The sequence below is a fragment of the Monomorium pharaonis genome, chromosome 7, assembly GCF_013373865.1.
Source record: "Monomorium pharaonis isolate MP-MQ-018 chromosome 7, ASM1337386v2, whole genome shotgun sequence".
Taxonomy (NCBI): domain Eukaryota; kingdom Metazoa; phylum Arthropoda; class Insecta; order Hymenoptera; family Formicidae; genus Monomorium; species Monomorium pharaonis.
Genome location: NC_050473.1, coordinates 1,240,145 through 1,259,673, shown reverse-complemented (window position 1 = coordinate 1,259,673; position 19,529 = coordinate 1,240,145). Strand labels below are relative to the sequence as shown.

The following is a 19,529-nucleotide window of genomic DNA, read 5'->3' as shown; positions in this document are numbered from 1 at the left end:
GACGGCGGAGAGAAGACGTTTCGCTCTGGCACGGGCCGAGAGGAAGTGTCGTAACTCGGTGCATTTACAGTGATAAAGTATCACGATGCCGCACGCACTCCGCCAAATTACTAACACTTTTCTCGAAAAGATGTTTCCCTCTTCGTACCGATATGCGAGCATAACTTGCAAGATGGGCGAGAAATCGTGAATCGGGTTAACGATATAGAACTTGAGCCGGATACTGCGAAGCATTGTAGACAGCGATTTTTAACGATGATTATATATTGTGAAGAATTAACTTCGAAAAAAAAAGGTTGAGACCCTGCCAAGTTATTCTTTTCCAACAAGTTAAAAAGTTGATGCTCGAATAAATCCCAACGCTAGAGGTAAAAAGAAAATACATAAATTTATTAAAGAAAAAACTTTTCTCGTGCAAGATATTATTGACTTATATTGTGGAATTTCTTCGAAATATCCTTTCCTATTATTAATCGAGGCTCGATACTGCATCAAGTACCAAAATAGTAGAAAAGACGTAGCGTAGATATCGGATATCAGAAAAAGTTCATAGATCGTGCAAACATATTCTAGGCTACAGCTCGAAAGTTACTTCTGATCCATAAACATTTTAATGGTCAGTGGTTACACCTGCAGTACGTATTTATGATGGGCATAAGTACGATATCATTGCGCTCACGTTGCCTGTGCATTCCTTATCCCAAACTTCGAAACGAATATCGAAACAAATGTGGCCCGCGTTCCGACAGGTTTACATCGCCTTTCCTCTGCCTCACGAACACTTTTGTAAATTTTGAAATTTTGTTACCCATCTAGTATCCAATTCTATCAACAAAAATGTATTACTTATTCGTACAACTTTTTATTTAATTGCTCAATGATGGAAAATATTTTTTCTGTAGATTCGGGTTCAGAGAGAATTCAAACGAAAAGCACTTTCTCTGAACATTTAGCTGTAAGATGGCGGAAGTCGCCTCGAGGCACGCATATAGTAACATTCCGTTAATCGTAACGGGTATACAAATGCAGCACGGTGCGCGGGAATGCAGGAGACATCTCAACACTGCCGAGTAATTACTCTAAATGGTGTAGACGGCGGTATTCCGTACACGTAATGCGTCGCATTTCGAGAGAGAACAAGGTAGTCACATTTTGCCAGCGGAACGTTTATTAAATGAAAGGACGCATGACACAAATAATGTTTGTAATAGGGAAGGTGCTTTAAAGCGATGTAATATATGGGATAATGTTTCACGAGTCGAACAAGAGAAAGCTCAAAGCAATGGGTTTAGTCACAATTATGCGAATACGCAGTATTGACCGCAATGCAGGCATATCAAATTTATTTTAATAAATGCCGACATCGCAAATCTAATATTATAATGAATATTAATATCGAGAGAAATTAATGCCGATCCGTAATAAATTCCACGTTATTAATGCATTAGATGTAACTCTTAAAGTTACGGAAGTTATATTGATTTTCGTAATGGCGATATGCAATCAATGAAAATTACTACAAAAATATATTATTCTAAAAGAAATTTATATAACATGTAATATATTACTCTTCATTCATAAAATATATTTCACATCTGATCGTAACGTATAATTCATGAAAAATTAACAGTGTTGATATAATTTCATGTAGATAAAAATAATTTCTATAATTATTTGTACCAATGGAAACGCGATGACCAATATATAATAATTTTTTACAATTTTATAGCATCGAAAATTAAATTCAATAAAGTTACATTGGTTTCAATTTTTGGTGGCGAAAAATATCGACTATGAAAGCCCCATTTGTCTCATCTTCAAGACAGCTTTCGCTCTTTTCCTTTCCCACCCTTTTCTTCGCAAGCCTCGGCAATCCGAGACTTGTCGAAAGGCCAATTTTACACAACGCGCAACTCCAATACTCCTATCCGATAATCCTCTGGTAATTGGATAAACCGCAAAATAACGCGAAAGATTGACTATTGTGGCCGATGAAAGTTCGTGTCGCGATATCGATATCTCGCAGCGAAGAAGATATAATCCAAACTAAGAGAACATGTTATTGCAATTCACGAAAACAATATTCTTCATGGAATCCATCACTTTTAATGTACGCTGTCTATTGCATATCTTTCACGTGCGTATCTTCCAAAGAAAACAAAATTTTTCTTTACATTATATATACATCCGAATAACGTATCCTTTTTTTCATCTCGTTACATGCATACATTCCGAGTTCCAAAGCACACACATCCATTCTCTGAAACTGTAATTCAATTTAGGAAATGGTTGGATAAAATAAATTAAAAGTGGAAAAAACACGAAATAAAATACATCCTAACAAGAATATACTAAATGCATATACACTCGCGTATCGCTCGGTCGCCATTTTCCTTTCCTACGAAATGTATCACTTAAAAGGGCTCATAAAGCCTTTCCAGTTTATGGCTATTTCAAAGGCGGTTTACGGCTTCATGGTAGAATACAGCTCTAAAAGCGATTGTTTTGGTAGAGCATGTTGTACAACGATATTAATTTTATATAAATTCATCATACTAAGAGGCGGCATTCACGCGTGATAGAAAGAAAAATAATAGGGCGAGACAAATCGGAAAGCCGAAACATTTAAATGTAGTACTGTGACGATTGCAACGCGAACAAAAGAGGACACTTTCAGTTTCCGAGGTCTAAAACCCGGAATTAAACTCCAGAATTCTTGAATTGAAGAAACTTCAATTATCGAAGAGCGAAGACAAGGTTCGTCGAGTAAGTCACTCGATACAGGAGTCCGCGAGCGAGAAGTGTTACGTTGTCGTTATCCGCCATCGCCGAGAAAGTTGGCGTTGCGCGAACTCTATTTTGTTCTGTTATTAATAAACCGGCGAAGCTGCATCACTGCTACTCCGCGCACCGTATTGTCCTACCTCGCACAAAGAACTCGTACACTTTCAACTTCGGCCCTTAGCAACTACCATTCGTGAAAGTTAATTCGGTCACGAAGTCGATAAAATGCAATCTGGCGCAAGTAACAAGGATCGAATCCCCTTGGGAGATAATGCGAGCGTGGCAATACAGTTAACTGGATTATACTGTGGAAACGATCGAGTTTAGACGTGCGAACAAATAATGATATATTACTCAAATCGAAAATTTCTTTCGAATGCACAACTTTCTTTTTGTATTTGTCTGCCAAGTTACAAGATAGATACGAAAGCGTGTGTAAGTGTATAGATATACGCGTGACGTTTCATCGCGGGAAAAAAAAGTTAGATCCTCCGGTGACCTTTCTATTCGCGGGATACTCGCGGTGAAAGCAAAGTAAAACAAATGACCGCGGCTTCCCACGGAAGAAAAGGAATTTCCCCGTCGGGAATATGTGTCAGCAAGAAACTTCCGGATGAACTTTGTTTGACTTGTATCCGTAAGAATCGACGTATCGAATCATATCGCTTAAGTTAAATAAGTTTTGCCGGAGGAGCTCGCGAATGTATACAGCGTTATGAGCAGAAGATGAGATGCCAACTTTCGATGGAGGAAACAACGGGTGCCGGGGGAGGAACTTTTTCATAATCCGGTCTATTATCACGTTCCACGCGGGGCAAACGACCGCGGATGCAATCGCTCGCCCGAATACTTTAGAAGAATCACGTACAACAAAAGCGACAAACTACAACGGCGTCGATATTAATTCAATTTACTCGAACCGAGGCGATCGGAATCTCTGAAATACTCCGAAAAGATTCTCGCGAGATACGTTTCATAACTCACCGTCTTCTGGGCTGGTCGCAAATAGTAAATTTTCAACAACTAGGTCAGAACGAGAAGCGCGCACTAAACTTGATAAAATTGTAAATACCAGGTCGCGATCAAATACTTATATTAAGTGCATACGTGTTTCTCGTACTTCCCCTTGATCCTGCCGCATCACTAGTTATTTCCCGCCGTCTAATCTTACGGCCTCAACTTATGAACCGTGGATTAACTTTATTAGCACACGACAATTTGCATACAAAGCAGCGCTCGCATCAGATAGGATTATGAAAGGCAAACTTCCTATTTTATAATAACCGCTGCTCCTTTTCCATTATTAATGCATCTAATTAATGCATCTTGTCTTGTCGATGTCACCGCAACCTCACGATAAAAGATCTTGCAACGCCTGGGAAAAGAAGCAACTTAAGTTGTTTTTTTTTTTTGTTTTTTTTCCCCACAAAGATGAAAGAAATCTGAAGCACAATATGATATGTATTTTACAACAGAGATAGAATGAAATCCGAATCGACCGAACTCAAACAATTCACTGCCGTTACACCCGCCACAAACATCCACGATCGATTAGCTTTGTAAGCCACCTCGCTATCAAGTTCACTTCGAAAGCTGATGGTCGGTTTTGAAACATGGTTAACGTAGAGTCTAGTCAAGAAAAGAGACTCCCTTTTTTTTAATTATTTTGTCAAAAAAATTAAACAACTTTCAAAATATACATGATATTACATAAATTTATAAATTTAATCAGATTATTATTGCAACAAAAGTTAGATTATTTAAAACAAGAAAACAGATAACATCCATCCTCTTATAATATTCATCTTTTTTTTTATCTTGCCGTTAAGTTGTTCAAAATATTGTAAATATATCCAAGACGATCTATAAAAATAAAAAGACGGCGCATTTTTTTAATCTAAAATTTAATCAACCAGAATCATACCAGGTCATCTAGTTTGTTCGAAATCAATCTGCTTTTTAAAGAAATTTACAAAGAAGATTACCGTTTCGACAAGCGAAACTAGCGGAAGGATGGAAATATTGGACAGGCGTGTCGGGATGGCTTCAAACGGAAAGAAACTAAACAGAGGATAGATAGGTAGATGGGTGGGTGGGTAGGCAAGTAGGTAGATATGTAGGTAGGTAGGTAGGTAGGTAGGAAAACTTGCTCTTTCCCTCTTGTAGATCCGCGATGTCGTCTCGCGGGGACTCTCGAGACTCGCTACGGCAGATAAGGTAAGAGGAAAGCACGAATTTCTACGTGCTCGACATACGAGCGCGGTCGACCTCGCGTAACAGAACCGGATTTCAGATTCCCGGGATCCCATTGAACAACACACGGCTATATCAACTGGCGCTGGGTCGTATGCAAATCGGTAATCGCGCACGTGCAGCACGCACATAGCGCACGCAATTCCGAGATCCCTCCGCCAGCTAGTGACGCGAATGCTTTCACGGCGCAACGTTTCCAAGGGTCAAGCACATTCCTCCTTTTTATGCGCCGCTCCATCAATGCGCTTTTCTCAGATGTTTTTATATCGATCGCAAATCGTCATCGAGATGATTCAATTGCGAGGTATTGTGAAAACACAAAACGTTTGTCTCAGATTTTGGTAAAACATGCTTGGTTTACAAACAAGATTTATGAATATGAAGAGAAGGTTTTCACTAAAATAATCGAGATATATCTAAAGCACAAGTTAGAATCGCAAATTTAGAATAGAACTCAAATAGCACAATGTCTAAAATCGGGACGTAAGACGTCCTTTAGACATCTTTTAAAAATAGGGCTAAAAGACATCTTAAAGACGTTTTTAAGACGTCTCATGTCCCGATTTTGGATATTGTGTTGTCTGGGAGATTAAACCAACCAATTAGTAAGACGAACGTTATAAAATTGATTAAGGGACCGCGGTGAACAGCATTTATAATCGTGTCAAGTACACGCTGTGATCCGTATAATTCCTTTATTGGTCGTGCTCGTTTAACGACATCGACGTCGAGCATTGACAAAGAACAGAACAGCGACATACCGCTAATAGTCGCGCTTTGATTAGTTTATTTAATTAAGTTTTGAACAAGTTCCACGCCACTCTGACCTTAATTTCGCCAAGAAGTTCACCAAATACCGAACGCAGAGAACTCGTGGCAAACGATCCCTTTGGAGATCACTGTGGTCAGCGAAACCAGTATTGGCGAACGAACGACGCAAATGTCATCGAGAGAATTCGCTAACTTCGTGTACTTAACAGGGACTCGATACCGCAGATGCGGTTCTCGTGAATGAAAATTAGAACATGAATATATATCGGCGAACGATTAATTACTTGCAATTCGCCGCAATGACATTTTAGAAAATATTGAACTAGAGTTCGGCCGGATGACCTAGATAAAATACAAATGTAATATTTTTACAAATGAAATAACATTTAATTTTTCCTCATGTGTGAGCCAATTTATTGAAATAATATTTAGTCAATTTATCGAGAAAATGGATTTAATATGGTTATTATTAATTATTAATCAATTTAATAAAAAGTTATCGTATTATATATTAAAGTTATTATCGAAAATAACACTCCGGAAAACAATCAATGTACCATATATGTGAAAGCATTATAATATTCTATAATATGGCAAACGGTTAATTTTAATTCTATAGAATTCACGAGTGAAACACGAAAAGGTATTGAGACGCTACACGCGGGGCATTGAAAATATATCGCCATCAATACGGTAGTCCCAGGAATCCAAGCTTACTTTTATAAGCTCACCTTTCACCTGTCGCTTTATGAGCTCGGGAATAGTGTGACCGACTTTATGCCGAGATTTCCGCTAAATAATGGGCATACATAAAGAATAAAAGAGGAAAGTCGAGTTAGACGGGCACGCAGAGGAGCGTCTGTGCGGCATACACCGGGCATTTGATTTTCATCTAACCAAGGCGGAACAAGACTCGGCTTGAATGCGCCTTTCAAAAAACGGGGAATAAAAAAGGGAGGGGGGAGGGAGCCGAAGGAACACGAGCGCACACGGGGAAACAGGAGTGCACGGTGGAGCTTGAAACGAGAAACAGGCGAACTAGGAAACGCGAGTGCAGCAGTTACGGGATTAAGCACAACTAAACATCCCTTAAACAACTCGGTCATAAATTCACCGGGAAGATTAAGACGCCCTGTGCCGCCCCCGGTGCAGCCCCTCCTTTCGGCGTATGCCCCCGAGGCTCCGAGACGTTTGCAGGAATACGAGAGGAAGGAGCTTGCGGTTCTCGCAGCTTTCATCCTCCACCATTTCTACTCTCTCTCTCTCTCTCTCTCTCTCCCCTTCTTTACTCTCCCCTACCCACGTGCACAACATATGCATATTCTTCTCCCTACTCTCCCGCTGTTATTCTCTCGTCCGCCAGGCGCCTCAAACTTCTCGGGAGTATCCCAAAGTGAACGAGCTTCAACTAACTACATCTGATTATTGCGGCTAAGAAGAGATGGAATTCGGTTAATTTCATCCCCCAGGCCTAACACAATGTCCCTTGCGAGTTGCGAGTCGCGGCTGCCTCGCCGCTGATGTTGAGAACCCGCGAGGAAATAGCCGCGTCGTTTAGCGGTTGGAAGCAGCAGGACTATTCCCGATTCGCCTAAAGGCTCCAAAGTTTCGCGCTCGACTACAACAGCTCACGTCCGCGTTCGTTAATAACGTCATATCGAATGACGCGGGCGATCGATGAAGGGTGGTGAAAAGCACTATGGATACCGCCACTACGTCGCGTCGTCGAAACGGCGCGGGGATCATCGCGTATATTATAACGATGTTTGCGCGAGACATATGCAGCGATATAGTGCGGCACAAAATATACGATGATATCGACGGTGATCGATATACGCGGAGCTCAGGCTCACGTCTTTACGTTGTGTTTAACTTGGCGTAAGCTACTTAAGGCTTGTATGCTGCACCGTATATATCTACCGTACGTATCTATCCTCCGACTTATTGCCACGGGCGGAACGAATCGCGGACTCGCTCGGAAATCGACGCTCAATTAATTTTCCTTATCCCGCGCCTCCTCTTCACCGTTTTACCTCGGTGATATATAAATAGAATTCCTCGTGAATTCAATAAAGGAGATCACGACCACTGATAGCCGACCGATAGGGCGAGCCGATAGGTGCGCGGGGTGAGTCCTCCCTCTCTCTTTCTCTTTCGCCCCATTCGGTGTATCGATTTTCCTTCAAAACGTATTAAAGGTATTCCGAATATACTTTCCGTGTCGATGAGTAGCCATCCGAGGTGATGGGCCGTTAAAAGCTGTTCTCGGTCAAGTGTGGTAAAGTGCTTGCACGGATCGATGGAAACGAACTCGCGCGACGTTAAATGAATGCCGCCAGTGTCTAGTAGAAAATCTTGGAGGAAATTCTCCTCTCAAAAATTCATCATCCTCTTCCGACGGTACGTACGCTGTTTCCAAAGCAAACACGGCGAGTTAAACGTTACCCTTAGACATAATATTGACAGTGAAGCATCTACGGCAATAGCAGTTGCACTGCATTTAGTCTTTAAAACAGAGAGAGAAAGAGAGAGAGAGAGGAGGGGGGAGAGGTCCGTCTGCTTATTTTTCTAAATACATCTTTGTAAATCATTATCAATCGCCACATACGGATATAAAACGCCGGGTTACAAAGGTAAGAGCCTTTTTTCTTCAGTGAACCGAAATAAATTTTGCTTCTCAGATGGGATACGGGCCCTCCCCTCTCCTATCGGGATATTCATTTTCTGTCTATCCGAAGCCAATGTTATTGCTCATCGGATAAATTGAAAAATAATTCCAGCTCGTTTCTCAGTAACAATATCTATTCAGGTCACGTGAAATTACGTTACATATCGATGGTACCGACCAGAAAAGATGAGAGTGAAACAATAATCAAGAATTGATCATGAAGAGGAAAAAATCCCAAGCATCATACAGCAACGCGCTGATTTCAATCAGTTGTCAAAGAAATTTTTCGTTTTTAATCACCCCCTCCCTCTCCCTTTCCTCCTGCTTGACTATATCTATGATTCTAATCTGTCAATAAAAAAGAAACTACGAGTATAAAAGTCAAAAGAAGCAAAATATCAACTCGCATTAATATTTCGCGATCTCCCCTTTTTTTCCCCTCTCTTTCTCGATAGTCTCGTTGGAGAATTTCCTCTGCATGGCTTAGCATGTTATTATCCCAAGCTCTTCGGATACTAAAACATTTTCCGTGATCTCCTTACCAAGTCTCGGTGGATCAAAGAATAACTCTGCGAAGAGGGAGGGGAAAGAATGGCTCTCGTTCGCTCTGGGAACGTATGTCTTCGAAGTTACCCAGTGACTCGGGCAAACTCCGGCCATTTTAACATTAGCCTTGTAGGCGCGCTCCTTGAACTTGCGAGGTCGTTTCGCCGGCTCGCAACGGCGTTCGAACCACCGTTAATGGCTTCGAACAGAAATTTTGCCGTAACTGCATGCGTTTCAGTTTACATGCTGTAGAGCGCTGTTAACATCGCGTTTTGAATAGACGCGAGTGTAACGAGCTACCGTGTATACGCATTGATTAATCGATGCGGCAACAACCCGATTTATTAGAGCGCTAACGAAGCTTAAATCGTGACCTGGGTATCAATGCTAAACTTTAAAGAGTCCACGTATCTACATAGCATTACCCATTTTTATATTCATCTACGGCTCATTCGCCCGGCGCGTACTCTCGCGGATGATCGAAATAAAGATAAAGGATAAAGAGTTGCCGATAATACTCCACCTCACGCGCAAAGTTTACCTTCCCCTTAACAGAATTAAAGCATCCCTTTTTATAAACCGACGTCAAGTTTATAAGCTGTTATACGACCTTATTAAAATTTGTCCATGATGTCCACGACAGTATCTATATACTTTGCCTAGTTTTAAGAGAAAACTTTGGCCTTAATCTTCATGCGCGTATATCATCAGCCGAAAGACACTTAAAAGTAAGTTTCGTAAACTCGTCAAGTATATCAGCGTATCGCCCGTCGACCATGGTATAGCTCGATATCTCGAGCTACAGCGCAAGTGGATACTTGTCTCGCCCTACAGCGCAGATTTTTTGTGAAATTCGATTCCTTCGCACGCGAATTCTCCCCCCCCCCCACTCTTCTCTCTCTCTCTCTCTCTCCCTTTCTCGTATACGCGTACTTATTCTCATAATCGATTCCCGTTTCACTTGAGCAACGTGAATAGGAAAACGACAATGCGTGTTATCAGTGGTACACTACTCTTCGAACATGTCCCTCTATTTCTTTTGCCGATACGCCTCCCGATACTCATCCCGCGCGGAAGATTCAATACAAGTGTGTCCCCAAAGGGACAAATTCGGATACGTAACGAAGACTCGTATCATTATAAGAAAAAGAAAAAACAGATTGGCGTTTCCGATTTCCCGCCTGTCGTATTTTACAAAGAAAGCAGAAAGCCCTTCCGTTTATGCTGGAAAGAATAAAGAGCGTGTGCGTTACGGATCTTCTCACCCCAATATATTGAACAAACTCAGAAACAGCGATATGACCCGCGATAAATAACAAATCTTTTGACCCGTTATTCTATTTCTTTCCACGTGCCACCCGATTCTCCGTCTGTATATCCATATGTTTTACAGTTTTTCATCACAAAGATGCTTGAACTAACAATCTTATTACCAAACTGTAATTTTAGCAGGTGCGAAAATGTTCTTTTCCTTATTTTCGCAACAATCGAATCGGTACAGTGTAAAAGTTGTAAAATAAATCAAGAAAATGGATTTATCTTCATAAAATAGTATTGCGGCAAAATTTTGAAGATAATAATAAAAAATGTCCAGATTCCGCTGTATTCGTTATAAAGCACAATGTGTATGGAAGAATACACGAGGGAGAAACATTTCGAGAGCCTCGTTTTATTGCTAAAAAAAATGTTTCGTTGCGACATACCATACATCCTCGACACAATGACGGATTCAATTATTTTTCTCCTGATATCCCATCATCCCTTTCCGCGTGACAAATCTCTTTTATACGGAAACAAGAAGGGAGTAACAGCTTACTGACGTCAGAATAAGCCCGGCGACGTGAATTCTTCCTGGAAAGTGGCGTATACGGTAACGTCGGGAGATACCCCAACGGACGGAGAGGCGCGACACGTAGTTAAGTAAGTAAGGTAAAAGGCGGCTCTTCGCCTCCCCAGGCCAGGCACCCAAGTTACGTCGATATTTCTTCGCTCGACGTTTATAATAACCGTCCAACCCTATCTCTCCGTTTCTCTCTCACTCTTTCCTTCCGTCTCCCTTTCCACGCAAGCGTGGAACAATACCGAAGGCGCCAGTTTATATACTACCGGCAACACTTTTATGCTTGAACGCGCGGCAACGTCAACGTCGCCGATAGCCCAACGGCGCGCTAACCGAGAGTGGTCTGTATAAGTGCGACGAAGTTTAACGACAAACGAGGTTCATTATACTCGAGAAAACAAGCCCCCAATGTATATACACGATCGAAAGAAAAATATAACGGTATCGATCGCGTGTAACGACATATATCTTGATAGCTAGACACCACGCGGCTTTGTGTGCTTGCGCGCGTGTGTGTATACATACACACACACACACACACACACACACACACATGTACAGTATATATAGATGATATACCGGAGAGCGTTCGATATCACGAGGATTCTACGGCTCCCAATTTCATCGACGCGACAGAAACTGAGGTGCATATTCCCTAATCGCGACGAATACAAAGACGTATGCCGGATAGAAGTGATTAATTAATTTAATCACGCCAAAGCGCCGCCAAACGTTGATCAAAGAGAATTATGTAAAATATAGCCAAGATAGTGTGTCACACGCGTAACCCGCTCCGGCGCTCGCGTATACTCGCGTAATGCCGCGTATACATGCAAGGAAATGAAATTACGCGAGCGACGTGACGTTAGATCATTTTCTCTCGCATTTGTCGCGCGCCCTCCGAGGAAACATTTTACATCTTACGTGTTCCGACTTGTAAGTCATGCGTCCGCCCTCCACCCAAAAACCGGATAAAAACATGATCCGCCCAACAACGACGTTACGGCCCTCAATTATCAGGGAATCACGGAATAGGATTAAAGATATCGGGATCCGGAGTCATAAGCGAATGATCGGATAGGACAGGCAATGTAGATGGGTATCGGTTAAATCTATACACCTTTATCTCGGCCGATTGCATTGTTAGCATGAAGCGTATTGTTTGAACGTCATATCGGCGTGAGGCCTCGGGCGACCAATCAGCGTTTGCGGTAGCCGTGCCTTATCAAAGATTTCCGCCACCTAGCCGCGGGGCTTAAATCAACCTACCCTCCGACGATCCTTTCTCCAGTTTGCGGAACTCTGTCGTAAGAGAGTAGAGCAAACTGGTACCGATGGCAATAAGGGATCGGCCCTAATTGCCAGACTTTGGGGGCAAGAACTCGTAATGAGCGCCCGAGATATCGCTGCTCGCGATCTTCGGCCGCATATTCGGACGATCAATCTGTCACGTATCGGCGAGAGACGTGTGTGGAAAAATTTTTTGAAACGGCCGTTTTTCGCGATAACGCGTATAATAATTATCGCCGCGTTTCGAAGACGCGTCCATCCCGCGTGGACCCGCGACAATTTATAACAATTTAATTATCCGCGCGCGATACACACGAGCGTGACATTAATTAATATTCATCGATAATGGAATATTAGACAACACGTCTGTCACGATATAACCGTGTGGTGCTCATCAAGCAATAATAAGCAACGGTAATTACTCGTTAATTGGATGACGCCGCGTTTTAATAACCATTTCGCAATATGGAAGCGCGCGCGACAAGTCGGTGACAGGTCGGTATGCGAAAATCCTTGGGACATTCATGAACGGCGATTGTGCGGAAATGTCATTCTAACCCTCGTAAAAAAAAGAAAGAGAAAAAAAGAGAAAAGGATATTAAAAGAATGGATACAACTCGGAGAATTTATAACTGCACCGCGGTATTTCGCACCGCGTACGTCGCCCCGGCGCCCATCTCTCTCGCGTTTATACATCCACTTTACCTACGGTCTCGGAAGTAACTCTGCGACTTTAACGTAAATCTCTCTCGCACAAGGTCGTCTTTAATGTCATATCCGACGGTCGCCTCGTCAACGAACGTTCGGTAAATTAGTGACGTAATTAGGGGTCTCTGCTTGCTCACGGGCTTACCTGTCTTACGGAATGGCTCGTAATGGCCGATCGGCACACCCGTATCGTTCCACCGACGAAAATACATATAGGAACACGTACGTAACGAGCCGTGCCGGCGACGTGCTGGTACAGCTGTCGAACATCCGCCGGTGTACATACGTGTAACTACCCTCGAAACGATGCACGGGCAACGTGTATACGTGTTTGTTGCGTGTGCGCGTGCGTGTGTGTGTGTATATGCGCGAATAGGACGCTCGCGCGGAAGGGCAAGGTATCGAAGGGATGAAAGTACCGAAGATGAGTTTGAGTTTGGCCCCGTGACGCTGCGCGTCTCTCGTTAATTTTTCGACCCGTGTCGCTGCATTGTTTGTTCGGGCAAAGGGGCGTTTATTGCCCGCAGCTCGAGACGCAGGCGAGAACTATCGTGTCGCCTGTACGCGTTATTTGCGCGAGTGTTACGAGAGAGGGCGAGCGAACGAATGGGCGAGCACGGCTCGGTGCCGCTGGCTGTCGTGCCACGTTTTAATGATCTCGATTTAATGGGCGTGGTGTAAGCCCGCGTTCGACTCTCGAGAAAGGAACGTACGGAATTTTAGATTAAAAATCAGATTTCGTTGAGAGATCGAAAAGATAGCACGAATTCTTCCCTTCTTTTTTTTCTTTAGCAAATGTTTTAAGATCGTTATATTAAAGATGGTGACGCGTGCGTTGTATCGCGAGCGTAGTTGCGTTTAAACAAAAGTAAATGTACCTTCAATTGTTATGAAAATTGTCATGTAGAAATTGAAGGCGAATAATGAAACTTTCTTTCCTGCAGTAGGTCGAGCATTGAAGCAGATCGCAGACTCTATATATTTTGACATTTTCGCTCTGGTGCAAACGGGAGAGTCGTACGATCGCGGATCAGCGTGCAATCATACTTGAATAGGCGCCACGCACACGAGAGGCCGATATGCGTACAAGCGTGGACGCATGTTGATTCGAAATCATTGTGCCATGCCCCGTCGACAATCGAACCCCGACGAACCTCGAATTTCGTATGCCGTCGCACGAATTTTCCCCTCGAAACGAATGATTCGCTCGGATGGATCGGGTAGAAGGTCGATCTGTTTCTTCTCTCACGGCACAAAAATATCATTCCCGGCAAAACCCGATAAACAAGACCACCGTCGCACTCGCGGCAACAATCAACGGAAGGATATACGTTCTAAGGCTCTCGCGTGAATTGGCAAATTAAATTTTCAGATTTACCGCAAAGAAATTCTCGCACTTGTGTCGAAAACGGTGCGCGGCCGGTGATACCGTGTCGCTGAAATGCAAAACCTTCGTGACAGAATCGCAGACAATATCCGCGATTAAGCCTCTGTAAAAAGGAACGCACGCGATAAGGCACCGAGAATATTAAATATGTCCAATCCAGAAATGTGTTTCTGGATCGTAACTGTTCTGCTTGTAATATTGATGCAGAACGAAAATTAGATTAAACAAAATTACCTACCTCAATATTGACAATGTTAAATTTACGTAGATTGCGGTTTAGTCGTATTTTCAAGATTTCTTGACATAACGTTAAAATAAAGGTTGCACCTATCGGAAAAAGAGACAGGTCCCATTATTGGTCTAATTGGGCATGTCTAATTGTTCATATATGAATTTCTACGATTCATCCGCACGTTTTTTCGCATTGCTTTTTCCACGATATCGTGTGCCGCGTGTGTATTATAGTATTTATTGAATATTCTTAAAAGCTAGTACAACGCATTGAAAAATACCACAGATATACATATTTCATTTAGACACTACTACGCTCGTAATACAAACAACGCGCTACGCGAATCCATCAAACGCGCCATCGCCATAATTCAACCGTGTATTTCGACCATATCTCTGAGTTATTTCACGTTTCGTGCGGCTCGTAATAAAAAAATACAAAAGAGCGCAAAAACCAAAAGCAAACGGATAAATTGTAACTGTTATAAAACTGGTCATTTTGTATATTTTAAAGCGTAGCGAACATAAATACGTTCGTTCTTCGTATCCTGGATATTGTTGGGTAAACAATAAAACCAAGCTCTATATAATTTAAATATTATCCTCGAGCAATTCTTTAAATGTAGTCATGATATTTTCGATGCTTGTCAAATGATTTTTCTATAAAACGTTTCTCATCAAAGCACAGCACGAAAAAGATTGCAAAGCACCACCACCTTTTTACGTTATTCGTTTGTTTAGTTTTTCGATCGGTTTGATCGATACGCGAAAACAAGCAAAACTTTTCAAAAACATTATTACAAAAACATAATTTCAATTTTTTCCTTATCACAAATTCAATCCTGGATTACGTCGAAGCAGTAAACAAGTTAAACATATGTACAAAATAGATTTTACAAATCGTAAAATTTTACAAATAACAAATTAAAAACATTTATCTGATTTTGGCTGCAAGTCTGCAAATATTATAAGCAAAAGCTACTTTCGTGTATATAAACTAATAGTATAAAGAGTATAAAAATATTATAAAAAATAGTAACACACATGTATACTTATGCAAAGCTTTCTCGATACAAAGCATAACTTTTTAAAATACGATGCTCACAGACTTTTACGCGAGCAAATTTCCACATTCTCACCGTTGATTTTGAAACAAAAAGACTCACCATTATTAATTGCAACCAAAGCGACGGCGCCGAGTAACCATGCGACGACGCTGACGGCGGACATCTTCGTTTTCCCTCGTCGCGGTTTCCTCCTCACATAATACGCGCCTTCCGTGCGTTAGAATGAGCTGGAACAAGGAAGACGCATTACGTTAAACCGCGCGTGTGCGCTATGTCACAAGATATTACAAGTTCGGTCGCGCGTTTATCTTACAAAGGCGACGTTTTCGTAAACGCCTGGCTAAGTGCTGCACGCCGCGCCGTGCCGGTGCTGCCGCTGCTGTTGCCAGAGTACTGGCGAGGAAAGCCGAGGAAACGATTGTATTAACGTCGCAATTTGTTACGCGTAATCTCACGCTTCCCACATGCATCCTTTTACCGACAACAGCGAATGCCGCGTAACGATAATTACTCGATTAGGCGCGCGTCAACAAAAATATGATAACAAATAATTGCAACTTCCAATTTTCATTTCCTTCCAAATACGTTATACAACAATTTAAAATAAATAAAGTCTATTTTTCTAATTATGTAGGTTTTTATCAGCAATTATATTTAATATGTAGAACACACACACACACGCACACAGATAAAATACGTTTTATTGTTTTACCGTAGATAGTTGGAGAGAAAAGATATTTTATTTGCAAGTTATCTTATCCGTAAACTAAATATATTATTGAATAAATATCACTTCAGTAATTTAAAGATAACTCAATATTCTTTCCAACGAAGACGTTTCTGAAATAGAACTCTTGAAATATTTTATTTAGCTTACGAATAATAAAATAACTTGCAAATTAAATATCTATCTCCGACTATTTACAGTAAACCAATAAAATTTGTTAAACCTGTTATGTGAACTTTTAAAAAACTTTTAAAAAAGAGAGCATTTGTTGGAATAATTATAAAATTGGTTTTGTTTTTTTAAAAATTAAATATAAACATTTTTATGGAAGATTTTTATACAAGAAAATATTACGGGAAAAAAATTAATTGGGAATGAGAGAGTGTCAGAAGCTAACAACTCAAGAATTTTTACTCGCGACACTGTGTTAAAAAGTACAGGTTAAGAAGTTAAAAAAAATTGTGACGACTTTATTTATATCGAGTACAAATGTCATCATTTTAGCGATTAATGCTATTCGTATAACAATTAAGTTATATATGTTTGCAGAAGAGGCGACTAATTGTTTAATTAAAAAGTAAAATTTCAAAGAGAGATTTACATAAAAAATCTTATTTTTACATTTCTGGAAAAATGTAAATCCACTCCAAATAACTCTAAAGTTCTTACGTAAGGGAAAGCGTGAGAAATGTGGAGAACACCATGTATGGCCGCACACAATCTACTAGAAATTTTATTCGAGAATTTCCCGGAACACGCGGATGATTTTCTCGAGTGTCCGCGCTCTCTACTCCGCGAGATGGTCCCGGGAAGCTGCTCATTCGTCACGTCGAGATAACGTCGTCCTCGGACGGATCCGCGGAAGGCGCGACGTCCTCCTATCCTTATAACCGGTATAACCGTTAGCGAAATAGCTCGCCGTGCCTCCCTCGAGTCGCTTTCAACCGTGACATACTCCATTTATACAAATCACGCGCTGTATCTTCGTGTCAAAACGTAATCGCCGCCCCGGTTTCTTCCTCCTGTTTATTTTCGCTAATATTTCATGTAATCTACTGAAAACGCTACAACCTGAGTCTCGAGCTGGCTCCATCAGGAGAGCTTGTTATTTACGGTGCAACTAAATTACAATGTCACAAAATTTACAAATGAGTAGATTGTTCTTCGGCGAAAACTAAATATCCCCGGCAAATTTTATTTTATATCATCCTTTAACATTTATATATGACTAAAAATTCTAGATGCTCACGAGACTGCAAGGGCTAAATTAAATATTTATTAAATTATATCGCTTGTAAATGTCGTTGAGCGGTAAAAGTCCAAATAACGCGGAAGAGAAAAAGTTGTAATGTTAAAAAGCTGTCTGCATCTTTTGTACATAGGTTATCGCGTGGGTGAATAACCCTGGTCCTAGAGCAGCGAATAAATGATTCTTGTCTTTTTCATTCCTTCTTTTTACGCCCGAGAACGAGAACGAGAACGAGAACAGCGAAAGCGAAATAGGTAACTCTATCACTCTATCCGCACCGACCGCTGCTCTCGTAGCTTTCACACGAACCAGGCAACCCTTCAGACGCACGTTTCCCGCTAGTTCTCCGCTCCTTTCATCCCGGTCCGCTTTACTTTATGCACCAGTTGTGCGCACGCGGACTTTATATATCGTCATACACTGTGTGCTTCGAAAACCTGAAATTCCGCTTTGCTACGGTTTCGCAAGACGCCACAAGCCATACGTTTCGCGCAGAATTTCGACGTGCCTGCGCGCCGCGCGCGCATAACTAATATGAATAATACAGAATGAATTTTTTCGCGGTAGCTCCAGTCCGTAATAAAGCTACGATATCACACGTTCGCATATTTTATTTTCATAATCCTACGCGATGGGCTCATGCATATTTATGCAATGAGAACATAAAAAACATATACATATATATATATATATATATGTGTGTGTGTGTGTGTGTGTGTGTGTGTATATACATGTAATATCGGAAAAATGTTGCCAAGAAGAGCTGTCATATAAAATGCATTAATCAATATATGTATTTTAAAAAAGTTATTATCGAATTCTTTGCTGTTTCTCTCCTCTCATAATACATTCACATACTATAAAAGATTCTCTTTATTCGCTACAAGATTTTCATGATAATACAGAATAGACGACCCCGATGAAAGCGTAGTCGTTTCAATGAATAACAAAGAAATGTAAGATTATCAACATTCTTGATTAGGCTACAACAAGAAGCAACAACGGTAGAAGCGCACAACAACTGTTGCTTCGTTTAAGCATGGACGAAACGCGCGCACGCGGACAATCCTCATAAAATATGAAATTGTATCCGGTGCATTTTTCAAGATAAAAGACTAAACGCGCTTTCGCGAATGCACGCGATGCGACCTATACGACCAAAGTAGCGAGCCGGAACGTCATGGATTTCCTGCAATGTCCGCGCTATAGAAACGAAAACGTACGCTGAGAGCCAGAGATAAAAATAATAGCATTTTAAAGAAATTTTACAACTGATCAAAAAAAAATCCATAAGAAATCTCAAAAGAGAACATGAATTGCGATGCAGCAATCTATATGCTTTCAGAGTAAAGAAAAATTTAAAGGGGAATTTAAAGGTATTGACATTTAAAGATAAGGTAAAGCACTCTTTTGCAAACGCGGTTTTTTCGCATCGCTAATAAATGGTATCTCACAATTCCCTCGTTAATATTCTCAATGGACAATTATAAAGAATACGAATTATAGGAATACAGGAATCACCAATATAGATCGTGTAAAAATAAATATTCTTTTGATGTACGTTATCCTCCGTGCGCAGGATAATTAATTTTAAATCCCGCTCAATTGATCACTCGCAGCGATATATATATTTAATCTCTCGAAAACACGAGCCGGCCGCGATCGTCGCTACTGCACAATACATGGCAATAATATCGAACATCAGAAGACGTCACGTGAGACATCAGGGATGCGTGCTTTGCAGATTTCACCGCGGCGAAGGAATCCCATCTCCATAATTTAAAAAGTTAGATTAGCCCCCCCCCCCCTCCCAATACCTACTCCCTATCCAAATTGACGACGTACGTTCGCGACGTAATCTACCGACTGAGTCAAACAATGATCATGATTAGCGTAAGCGTAATTAGCGTAAGCGTACGCGTCGCAAGAGCGTTATTTTTCAACGAGCGCTTTCCGAAGCGAGACAGCTGACCTCGTATTATTATCTCGTCGGGACGATCCTCGTCCT

At 41.2% G+C, this 19,529-nt stretch overlaps 1 protein-coding gene across 2 annotated transcripts in view; it reads right to left on the bottom strand.

The window, feature by feature from the left end:
- LOC105839983 (zwei Ig domain protein zig-8) overlaps positions 1-19,529 on the bottom strand; it is a 330,645-nt gene that overhangs the window by 270,141 nt on the left and 40,975 nt on the right. For both annotated transcript variants that reach the window (XM_028191742.2, XM_012686667.3), the window contains exon 2: positions 15,645-15,772. In XM_028191742.2, coding sequence (XP_028047543.1) covers positions 15,645-15,708 — 64 coding nt within the window. In that variant the 5' untranslated portion in view covers positions 15,709-15,772. The remainder of the gene's footprint in view (positions 1-15,644; positions 15,773-19,529) is intronic.